Source organism: Bos indicus, chromosome 14 (genome assembly GCF_029378745.1).
Source record: "Bos indicus isolate NIAB-ARS_2022 breed Sahiwal x Tharparkar chromosome 14, NIAB-ARS_B.indTharparkar_mat_pri_1.0, whole genome shotgun sequence".
NCBI classification, from domain to species: Eukaryota; Metazoa; Chordata; class Mammalia; order Artiodactyla; family Bovidae; genus Bos; species Bos indicus.
In genome coordinates this window covers 21,560,639-21,572,664 of record NC_091773.1, presented here as the reverse complement: position 1 = coordinate 21,572,664, position 12,026 = coordinate 21,560,639, and the positions used below count along the sequence as shown (strand labels likewise).

Genomic DNA, 12,026 nt, shown 5'->3' with positions numbered 1-12,026 from the left:
TGTGTTCTGACAGTGTTGCCAAAATGATATCATTGGGAAGAGTGTGTCCACCAGCATGGTGGGGCGAGGGGAGCAGGAGGGTTCAGAGAGTCTTCTTAGCTTCTTCCACTGTTACTCAGGATTCAGAGTAAGTTTTTATATTGTTGTTATCATTATTATTATTATAGTGTGGCTTTTAATGGCTTGACTATTTTATGAAAAAACTGTTGTGGACATTATGCAAGTAATTGATCATTCATAAAACTTAATCCCAATTAAATGAGGAAAAAGCATCTATTAGCTCTGGCCTTATGGGAAAACAACTCTCACTCTTATAAACCTGATATTATCAAGTAACCTTGCCGATGGAATCAGTGTTCCATGACAGCAAACCAACCATCGATAAATAGCAACGACATGACTGCTGAATTGATGACATGAGTCACAGGAGAAGCTTAAATTATAGGTTTTCTGTGGGTGCTGTGCTTCACACAGCGTGGGCACGCGTGTCCACCATGTGGCTGAGCAAGCTGGGCGTGGACTCGGGGATTGTCCTCCATGAAAGAAATGTGACCCCCAGGCTCATCTGTGTAAAAGTAAACTTGTGTTTGCGGTAGCCTGTGACGTGGAATCAGGAGGCCCATTTCAAGTGAACACAGACTTAACTTTCCCACAGGCACCTGTCTCCTGATTCCGTAGAAGGTGGCTGAGTAGCCGGGCAAGACTTGCTTCCAAAGTCTCGCCATTCCTCCCGGGTGCTCAGCTGTGGGGGCTGCTCCCAGCTCTCGTTGCCTACATACCCCTCCATCCACATCTTCCTTCTTGCCTAGCATCCCTGCTTGCCTAGATGGCTTACCTGGTGACCTTCATCCCTAAGGGACCTGAGCCCTGGTCACCATGACCTTCAAGTTCTCTGGCTGCTGCCCAGCTGATTGGCTGTCAAGTCTGGCCAGAAAGAACTAGGAGAGGCCAAGAGGGTCACTAAATGTGTTCTTCTCTGTTCCCCAAATTTAATGGCAGCCTTGCTGTTCCTGATAGCCAGGATCCATACTCCTGCCAGGATGGCAACCCTCTCCTGCCTGCTGGACTCCCCGCCCAAGATATCCACATGACTGAGAGGCAGGCAGAGCTGGAACTTTGATCGGACTCTCAGGTGTCCCCCAGTGGAAGCCCTCTTTTAAGGGACCAGGATCTTTAGACCCTCAGAGGACACATTCAGGGGGAGTAATGTACAGATCCTTCAAGTTAGTCATTAGGAATCATAGTAAACCAAGTCATTCCTAACGCCACCTGTTTGTTAGTTCTTGGGCCCAAATATCCAAACCATGGAGGGCAGGGCACTATAACGGTCATCATGTGTGCATACTGGCCCCAAAGAAGGCATGCCCTCTCGGCAGGGTAGCACCTTCAAGCCAGCATCTCAGCTTTGTCTTTGAGAGGTTATTCTGTCACTCCATCAGGCCAGGATATGCTATAAGTCATACCAGAGGTGTATCCAGTTATTTTCTTTGTCTTCCTAGCTGGGTCTCTTAGAGACGCATGAGAATGCTTGTTGGCAGAATGTTCAGATAGCAGTGCTGTCTGAAGTGCTGAAGATGGGCCAGGAGAATCCATACTCAAATACATGTTGCGTGTGTGTTAGCCGCTCAGTTGTGTCCTATTTTTTGTGACCCCAGAGACTGTAGCCCGCCAGGCTCCTCTGTCCTTGGGATTCTCCCAGGCAGGAATACTGGAGTGGGTTGCCGTTTCTTTCTTCAGGGGATCTTCTGGACCTAGGGCTCAAACCCACGTCTCCTGCACTGGCAGGAGGACTCTCTACTGCTGAGCCAGTGGGGGGAATGCCAACAGTCCTGGTTCCCCTCGCTGATGGAAAGTATGTATCTGCCACATCAGTGACTGCGAAACACTCATAGTTGCATCTATGTTAATCTGTAAAGCAAATATCCTTTATTTTGGTCTAGCAGTTGCAATTAGAACTATTATTTGAGTTTGTGGCTGCCCACTGTTAACCCCGAGGATCAGTCTTACTAAGAGTCTGCACTTTAACTTTTTATTTTATTTTGGAATATAGCCGATTAACAGTGTGGTGATAGTTTCAGGTGCATGGCAGAGCGGCTCAGCTATACATCCACATGGATCCATTCTCCCCCAGACTCCCCTCTCACCCAGACTGCCGCGTGACATTGAGCAGACTTCTCTGTGTTGTACAGCAGGTCTTTGTTGGTTATGCATGTTAAATACGACAGTGTGTGCTTGTCCATCCCAAACTCCCTAACTATCCCTTCCCCCGATCCTTCCCCCTAGGCAGCCACAAGTTTCTTCTTGAAGTCTTGTGAGTCCCTTTCTGTTTTGTGGATAAGTTATTTTGTATCACCTCTTTTTAGATCCCATGGATAAAAGATGTCATATGCTATTTCTCTAACTTCCTTCACTCACACTGTTAAATTTAATGAAGAGAAAGAACATAGGGCCCACCAGCCGTGCATCCTCTAAGTTTTAAGTGACACTAATCACTGTCATTTCTTCTAGACTATGATGTTTGGGGGTTACTATTTTGATGCTGGGACGAAGAAGTTTTAGAGGATTCCACTTACAGTTCCCATTTCACTTGCCAAGAAGCCAGTTATGTTTTTGTGTTTACCTGGAGAGGAAAGAGCCTGAGTGCCTCTTCAATTGCGTGTCAGTTTTTCTGCCATGTTTTTGCCCACTTTTAAGTTATTTGTCATTTTCCTGTTTATTTGAAAGAATTCTTTGTCTTATTGGCCTTTTATTGTTTTGAAGAGTGTAATATATCTACAGAATCATGTACTTATCATGATAAGAGGAGAGCTCAATGAATTTTCACGACCTAAACACGTTTGTGTAAATAGATTAAAAACCAGAATATTGACAGGAAGCTCTCCTTATTGGCTGGTATCTCTTGATGAATAAAGGTTCTTAAATTTAAGATGTTCTAATTTACCAGTGTTTTCCTTTAAATCATTATGTTTTGTAAACTGCTTAGGAAGTTTTTGCCAAGGTCATGTAAGAACTTTCTCACATTTTTTTTCTGGAAGTTTTATTGTTTCATAGCACATGGTTTAAATCCATAACCTGTCATGAATAGTTTGTTGTATGCACCATCAGTTAGAGTCAAGACTTTTTTTTCAGATAAATATTCAGTTGACCCGGTGCCAGCCACTGAAGAGACAACTCTTTCCCCAGTGACACCTTCGCCATAAATTGCCTGTATTTGTGTGAGTCTATTCCTGGATCCAGTAGACGGACTGTATACTCTGTTCTTTTTCTCTATTTCTTTATGTTTGCACCAGAAATACCTGTCTCAGGTACTAAAGGTTTATGATAAACTCTGACACCCAGGTCTGTAAGTCTTTCAACTTCCTCACTGTTCTTCTTCAAGACCATTTTTGCTGTTCTTGGTTCTTTTCATTTCCATCCAAATTTTAGAGTTAACTTGTCAATTGCTAAAAAAAAAGAAAAAAGAAAAATATTCTTCTTGGGATTTTGTTTGGGGTTGCATTAAAATTAGTAGGTAAAATTTGAGAAGAATTGAAATCTCTCAGTACTGAATCTTTTATTCCATGAACATTTTCTATTTCTTCCTTTATGAAGATTGTCTTTAATTTTCACAAAATGTTATTTGCTTTTTATAGGTTTTACATGTCTTGTATTAATTTATTCCTCAGTGTTTCATACTTCCATGCATCATAAATGGTTTTATTTTAATTTTTTCTCATTTTTTATCACTGGTTTATAGAAGTTCAAATCATTTTAAACAGTGACTTCATTAAATTTGCTTCCTTATTTTAGTACTTTATCTGTAGGGTCTTTGGGGGTTTCCTCAAATAATATCATGTCTCTGAAAATATAGTATAAGTTTTTTCTTTTTCAAACATCACACCTGCATTTTTTTCCTGCCAGTCATTCTTCAAATTCATTCTTCTGGGTCCCTTCCTATGAGTCTGTGCTTTTCTTTCTAACCAGAAGAAAACAACAGAAATACCCAATATGAATTTTCTCTGGAAATATTGGAGCACGTAAATAATTTCTTGGACTCAGGGATTTATAACTTCCATTTGTTTTCCTGTTCTATTCTTTTGGTGGGATGTACTCAAAATATAGCTATTGCTGAACCTACATTTTAAAATTAATTTTTATAGGAGAATAATTGATGTACCATACTGTGTTAGTTTCAGGTGTATAGCAAAGTGAGTTGGTTATATATATACATATATCCACTCTTTTTTAGATTCTGTTCCCATATATGTGGGAAATAGATGTCCCACTATATGTCTGTGCTGAGTCACTTAAGTCGTGTCCAACTCTTTGCGACCCTAAGGACTGTAGCCCGCCAAGCTCCTCTGTCCATGGAGATTCTCCAGGCAAGAATACTGGAGTGGGGTTTCATGCTCTCCTCCAGGGGATCGTCCCAATCCAGGGATCAAACCTGCGTCTCTTACATAGGCATTCGCAGGCAGGATTCTTTACCACTAGTGCGACCTGGGAAGCCCATTCCCATATATGAACCTGTGTTTTTGAATGTGTTACATATCTTCTGTTAACTTGCACTGAGGATTTATTACTGTTAAAATAAGCTGGAAAATTATTCTAGAACCCAGTGTTCATTGCACAGATTTGAGGGACTCGCAGTTTCCTAAGCCTGAAAGGTCAGTGAATTTGACATCAAACAGACCTCCAGCAATGAATCTATCATCAGCGTTATCTGATTGCTATTGTCCTCCATCATTTTTGAATAAAATTTCAGCTATATCTTGTCATCAAAGGGAGCACCATTTCAAGTTAGAATTCAGGTTACCAAATGGAAGCATTTTCTGAAAATGTAACCAAATTTTTCAGGTAAAAATACAGATCTTCTAAAGATATTTTAATAAAATCAAAACCACAGATATGAAATATGGCATTGAAAGGCATTCGGTGCATCGGTAACGCTCCCTGGAGGACTCTGCATGTTTAAAGCAACAGTTTGATTGAATAGAACAATAAATGCAGGGCTGAGTGTATTTTTTCTCTTTCTTTCTCATCTACTAGAAAAATATAGATAATAGAGCTCATTTATTTCCTTAACATTTCAGAGCTCCGCAGATGGGAAAACACAACCCAGTGGAAATGATTTCTGGCAACCTTGAGAAGATATGTTAGCATTTTGTGGCATTTCTTTCAGTGACATGTAAAGCCTGGCTTTCCCTCACTGCAGTGTCACAGTGAAGTGTCACAATAAAGCCAAAACAGTGTGCCCTCGGGGAAAACGAGGGAGAGGGACCATTCTCCATGCACACACAAAGGGTAATATTTATTATAAAGGCTTTCATTTCAGCTCCAAATGCTGCCTGGGCCACAGCTACTTTGCAGTGGAGAAATGCACAGAATGTGAGATTTAAAGCAAATGTTGTATATAAATCTAATGTAATTTATGTAAATACAAATACGACGTAAAAAAGTAGAACACATTTACAGACATGGAAGCTTGCGTCAGTCTGTGCAGGGCACCCGGTGGGGGAGAGTTTGGAGTTGCTGGGTGGCGCCTTCAGCCGAGTTTTGCTGGAGTCCAAGGCACACAGAGTCAGAACCGGGGGTCAGGACCGCCTTGCCCTGACCTGCTTTTGTCACCAGCAGCACGGAGAGCACCTTCTTTGCCCACAACACGTGATATGGGAATTGTTATCCCTCTTCGTTGGATGAGGAATTTAGCATCCCAGAAGATTCAATTACTCGTTGCAGATGACACAGCTAATATTATATAAGGAGCTTCACGCACTGTTAATATCAAATGCATTAATTTATTTGAAGCTATATTTGTATTTTTTGATAGAACCGTAATATCCTTTTCATCCTTCCACAAGTTATTGTTTGGACCCAAATGCTGAACTTGATCTTTATTATTATTAATGTCTCCTCATGTTCATTCTACTGCTCCGCACTATGGACATTGTGGGGGGAGCCTGTGTCTTAACCACGTTTTGCGACATTTTTCTTTGCTTTGACTGAGCGTCATCTCCTGATTTAATGAGACCTGAATCATTGGGATCAGCCCTGTGGCAGGTGGCTTCCTTCGGTTAGAGTGGTGACTGGTTTAACAGGGCCTGCTCCACCTAGTTGTCAAAGGCAGATGGAAATTACCCAGGTTCCTTATTCTGATTTGGCGACACATAGGGAGAACATGAACTTTGGGGACCAGCAGGCCAGATTCAAATATCAGCCCCACAAGTTACAGGTCATGTGATTTTGAGAAGTTCCTTGTCTTCCTAAATAAACTCGGATAAAAACATTAACAAGATAATACTATTAACAGGGCTGCCCTGGTGGCTCAGTGGTAAAGAATCTGCCTGCCAATGCAGGAGACATGGGTCTGATCCTTGATGCAGGAAGATCCCACATGCTGTGGAGCAATGATGCTCATGTGTGGCAACTACTGAGCCTGTGCTGTAGAGACCATGCACTGCCTGTGTGCCCTAGAGCCTGTGCTCCGCAACAAGAGAAGCCACAGCAACGAGGAGCCTGCGCACTGCAAGTCGAGAGTAGACCCCCCTTGCTGCAACTAGAGTAAAACCCGTGTAGTAGTGAAGACCCAGCACAGTCAAAAGTAAATAAATAAAATTATATTTAAAAAAAAGAAAATGAGAACAAATTATGTAGCTCCAGGAGATAATTTATTTTCAAAAATATATACTGACAAGGCAAAATCTGTAAGAATCCCACCGGAACTAGATGTTCCACTTCATCCATCACCTCAACCATCAGAAAGTAATGGTATTTGTCGGACTGGCCAAGGCCTCCAGCCAGGTGTCCGTGATCAGTGTTTGTCCTGGTGCTGACGAAGCTTTGTTTGAATAAACCTTCCCAGCCTCTTTTCCAGAGCCCATGCTCTGCTTACATTGATGTTTAGAGTCCACTTTCCTTCCCCATTTTAGTATGTGAATGTCATTTGCTGGAAGCCTCTTTCATCTTCTATAAGTCTTCTTGGTTCTGGATAGTGGTTAAGTGGTCTTACTTGTGTATTTTGTGAGCATCTTGATGGAAACTCTTGGTTTAGGAGACTTGGTTTAGGGGGCTTCTTGAACCCTCTTCACATTCCTGGGAGCTTTCTTCTCCTGTCCCTCCCCTTTCACAGGTCGTCCTCCTGGCCAGAGAAGGCGTGGGCCCCGGGAGGTCTGCTTCTCTGTCTGTGTTTGCTCCCGTGACATAGGACACATGTGTCATAGACTGTGCTGCTTGACTGGCCAGGCTCGGGCCATGCAGTCTCCTCCTGAAGGCCCCTGTCTGCTCTCCTGCTCATTTGCTTAGATTCTATTCTACCCCATCGTCTGTACATGGTCACTTTAAATTTGGGCTCATCAAAGAAATGTTGCCAAAGCACATTAGTTTGTCTCAGAAACTTGCTCTTCTCTTCCACATCAGGATAATCTTCAATTCTCAATTTTTAATCTTTTTTTTTTTGAGGAATTTCTAACCCTCTTGAATTATCCCTCCTTCTAGAATCTTTTATTTCCCAGATAAGAATAGCACTTATTTTCTTCTGAGATTTTAAAGGCTACCCTTCTAAATTCAAGAATTCATGTGTATGTGCCTGTGCTCAGTCATGTCGCACTCTTTGTGATACCATGGACTGTAGCCCGCCAGGTTTCTCTGTCCATGGAACTCCCCAGGCAAGAATACTGGAGCGGGTTGCCATTCCCTTCTCCAGGAGATCTTCCCGACCCAGGGATAGAATCTGAGTCTCTTGAGTTTCCTGCCTAGGCAGACGGGTTCTTTACCACTGCACCACCTGTGAAGCCCAAGAATTCATGTATGATGATGATCAGATAATTTTCACAAACGGGCCACCATGGGTACTTCTCCGTATTGATGTTTTTAAGAGAACAGTTTAAGGCCTTGTCTTAAGATTACTGAATATTCAACCTTCTTTTAGAGATAGAATGAATAATATCTTATTACTCTGTGACCAGGGTTCTCTCCTCTGGATCTTTTCATCTTAAGCTCTCGCATTTTTCTCCAAAGAGCATTTAATAAATATGTGTCAGAGACTCAGTATTGGCTGAACCCTCTGGTCTTCCTAGATCTCACCAAGAGAATGTTTGCTTTAACTTTAGCACAGAGTGAGCTGCACTGATGCCAAGCGAGCTATATGTAGGAAATGTGTTTTCAAAGGGCCGTCCTCAGGAGGACTTCCAAATAAAACGCTATGAGAGCAGGAGTAAGGATAAACTGTGGTCCATTTTTGTGAAATCCAATCTCCTTTCTCCTCCTTTTATTTGTTTGTTCTGTGTGCCAAATGGGTGAGACTCAAACGGCAGAGTGCCATGAGCATCCTTCCACTTTTTTCTGTGCCTGGAGATGGGCTGATCAAATGTTCATAGCCTACCCATCCACCCCCTGCCCCACACACACTTAATGCCCCATCTTTCAAGTCAAAGCCCAGGATGTGGCATCTCAAGTTTGACATGCAACTGTGGCGGAGATAAGCAGTTTCAGTAGCAAACAACTATCCAAAAAACCTTGTGATTTATCCATACTGGACACATTTCTCGTAGCTGGTGGTATATTTTTCACATTAGCTCTTTCTTGGGATTAACAAACCAGTGCAAATCTTGTTTCATCCGTCCCTGGGTATTTAGTCTAGTGCCAGGCAAAGCTCAGATTAACATATGCTTACTCAGGATTAAGGATGATTTTTTTTTTAACTCTTCTGATCAGCAGTAAAATAGAATCTACACAGTTCAATGGATTCAACTCCCGGGCTGTTTTTGTTAGTGCCGACAACTAATCCCAAACTGGGCTACAACTTCCTTTGGGTTTACTTGGTGATGGTCAAGGGTCAGGGAGCCGTGAACTCTTTTGCCATGTTCTTAACTTGTGTCTGTTACTGCAGTGCTGCACACGATTGCACCACGGCCAAGAAGAGAAGAGCTGGGGAGCAGGCTTTGGGGGTCCCGGTGAATAAGAGAAAGTCCCTGCTCATGAAGCCCCGACACTACAGCCCCAGCGTGGACTGCGAGGAGGGACGTGCAGACCAGGTGGAGGCGGAGGGGCAGGACGACCGCCTAGAGACCAACCATCACCCCAGCACAGGTAGCCAGGGGCCTGGCCTCAGCTTTACTTCACTTCCTCCCCAGCACACAGACCCAGGCCCACCTTAGGGGGAACATGCCGCGTGTCCAACGTGGGATCAAAACCAGACACTGGTTTCCCTCAGCATCTGCTAGCAAGGACCAGTTTTCCTCTGTTACAGCAGGGAGGTCAAACGCAAGCCACAGAGCATCCTTGCCCGTGGGCCGTTTGCAGGAGCACAAGCTTGGACTGTGCCTCTTTCTGCAGAAGGTAAAAGCTGCTCAGCCTTGCAGTTGAAAAAGACCTTGACTCAGCAATGGGGCGGATGTCCAATCCCTAAAAGAGAAAACCTCAAAATGAGCTTTACAACATTTCCAAATGACATATGAGATGCAGTCTCTATTTTGAAATTTTACTTTAATTTTTTACTGACGTTTATAATTGATTCACAGTATCATGTTTCAGGTGTACAGCATAGTGTTCAGTATTTTTTCCGTATACCATAAACAGTTATAATTCCCTGTGCTGTATGATACACCCTGTTGCTTATCTATTTTACACATAGTAGTTTGCATCTCTTAATCCCCCATCCTGAATTTTATTTTTTAGGATTTAAATTTAAATTTTTAGGATGTGCTTCTCCCCAGTTCATGGTCACACCCACTAGACCCGGTTGTCACAGTACCTCCAGGAGCTAGACCATCACAGACCACTTTGTGCATGAGGCTGACATTGAAGGACATGCGAAGTATCTCAAAAGTTTGTTTTTAAAAATACATGGAGATCTAAACCTTGACTTAATTAGAAAGTGAAATTAAATGTACGTATCTTCTATTTGACCTAAGTATGGGCTTACCTGGTAGTTCAGGCAGTCAAGAGTCTGCCTGCAATGTGAGAGACCCGGGTTTGATCTCTGAGTTGGGAAGATGCCCTGGAGAAGGATATACCAAACTACTCCAGTTTTCCTTTCTGGAGAATTCCATGGACAGAGGAGCCTGGCAGGCTACAGTACGTGGGTTGCAAAGAGTTGGACACAACTGAGCGAGTAACACTTTTCACTTTCATGTGCTATTACATACACATTTTTTTGAATGTGTTTTTAAGTAATCAAAATATACCAAATAAATTGTCCTTTGGAAGAAATATACATTATACAAGCCTAAGGCAATGAGATTCTTAGGTCATAAAAACCTATTGCATATAGAATGGTAGTAATTGCAATAGGAGTTAACAGAAAAAGTGTCAAAGTGTATTGACTGAGTGGATGCCAATCTTGGAGCACAATCATCGGTCTCCAGTAATCTCCACTTGCAAGTAGTGTGAGGTTCTGTAGTTAAAACAATTGTATTCTTATTTATTAGCATTAGAGCAAATTTCCTGGCTTTTCTATATTTAACATACGTCTTCAAGCCTCATGGCTCATCTGTAAATTATCATCCTTGACTTTTTTGTTTGTTTGTTTCCTTGGGCTGGTCAGTTTCTTGCTGATTCCTGAAAATTGCAGGTTGAATCTAGTGTCAGGGAAAATCCTTGATTTAGTATGGTTAGACTTGAGGTATAAGGAGATGCAAGAGACACGGGTTTGATCGCTGGGTAGGAAAGATCCCCTGGAGTATGAAATGGCAACCCACTCCAGTATTCTTGCCTGGGAAATCCCATGGACAGAGGAGCCTGGCGGGCTACAGTCCATGGGGTCACAAAGAGTCGGACATGACTGAGCACAGCATATACACACACAATAATTAATACCATTGACATTAATGTACCAAGTATTCAAGAAAATGGGCATCTTTTACACCAACACATTTTGCAGGTGCCAGGAAGACCAGGTCTGTACCTGCCCACTGGCTTCCCACGTTCTGTTGTCGCTGAATGATCATTGTAGGTGCTTGATATTGACCAGGAAAATATACTGTCAAATGTTCTCAGTTAAATATTCACTTATAAGCACTGATGGACATCTCTCTGCAGCTTCAGAAAGGTTCACTCTTTTTATATTCAATTTTAGAACCATCACTACTAATAATGAATATGCTAAACTTACACTGTGGTGGCCATTACTTTTGATTCTTACTATATCTTGAACACATAAATCATATCACTTAACCCACCTAATGGTGACATGACTGTGTAATTGTGACCACAGGTGTGCAGATGAGACCACTGAGGACAAACGAGTTAATGCTGAAGGTGATGCAGCTTGTAGCTGTTGGAAAGAAGATAATTAAGAGACAATCAAAGGACAAGCAAGATTCTGATCTCTCAGCTAACCATGCTCCATAATCCAGTCCTCATGCTCTGAGTATCTTTAGAAGGCAGATTGGGCAAAGTCCCCCCCATGTCACGTCACGAAGTCACATGTCCAGAAATGACCAGTCCCAGGTGCTCCCTTCCCTGGCTGAGAGAGGAAAACTCTAAGTGGTCTTTAGCCTCCTAAGCAAGTCCCCCAGAGAGAAAGAGAGCTGGGTTTTCATCCAAGCCCAGCCTAAGGGCTTTTATCTACCATCCAGGTGCCCCGAGGTATTCACCTGACCAGGTGTGTGCCTGACTGTATCTTCAGTGGGCAGTTTAGGCGATGAGAGATGATACAAGCTCATGAAAGCTAAGGTCATGAACTTGAGTCCCTTTAATGGCAAAACTGTGCCTCGTGCACCTTCTGCCAGTTGTCTTTCCAAGAGCTGCCCGTGGGCAATAAGAATCACAGAAGAGGGACTTGCCTGGTGATCCAGTGACAAAGATTCTGAGCTCCCAATGCAGGGGCCTGGGTGTAATCCCTGGTCAGGGAACTAGATCCCACATGCTGCAACTAAAGATCCTGTATGCTACGACAAAAGCCCAGTGCCACAGAAGAAACATTTTTAGGAAGAGAGCGATAGATAGAAGAGAATTTAGACAAAACAATGCAGATGCACCTTTTCCACTGGGGCAAACAGAAGGTGAGCTCAAAGCACCATCAGGAGGCAGGTTGAGCTCACGCATTC

General features: G+C 42.8%; 1 protein-coding gene across 4 annotated transcripts in view; it reads left to right on the top strand.

Annotated features, from left to right (window-relative positions):
* The window catches only part of ST18 (ST18 C2H2C-type zinc finger transcription factor), a 91,001-nt gene that overhangs the window by 22,080 nt on the left and 56,895 nt on the right, over window positions 1-12,026 (top strand). For all 4 annotated transcript variants that reach the window (XR_011570570.1, XM_070802530.1, XM_070802529.1 and 1 more), the window contains exon 4: window positions 8,867-9,066. Coding sequence is in view for 3 of the 4 variants with exons in the window: in XM_070802530.1 (XP_070658631.1) it covers window positions 8,867-9,066 (200 nt within the window). In the remaining variant the exon portion in view is untranslated. The remainder of the gene's footprint in view (window positions 1-8,866; window positions 9,067-12,026) is intronic.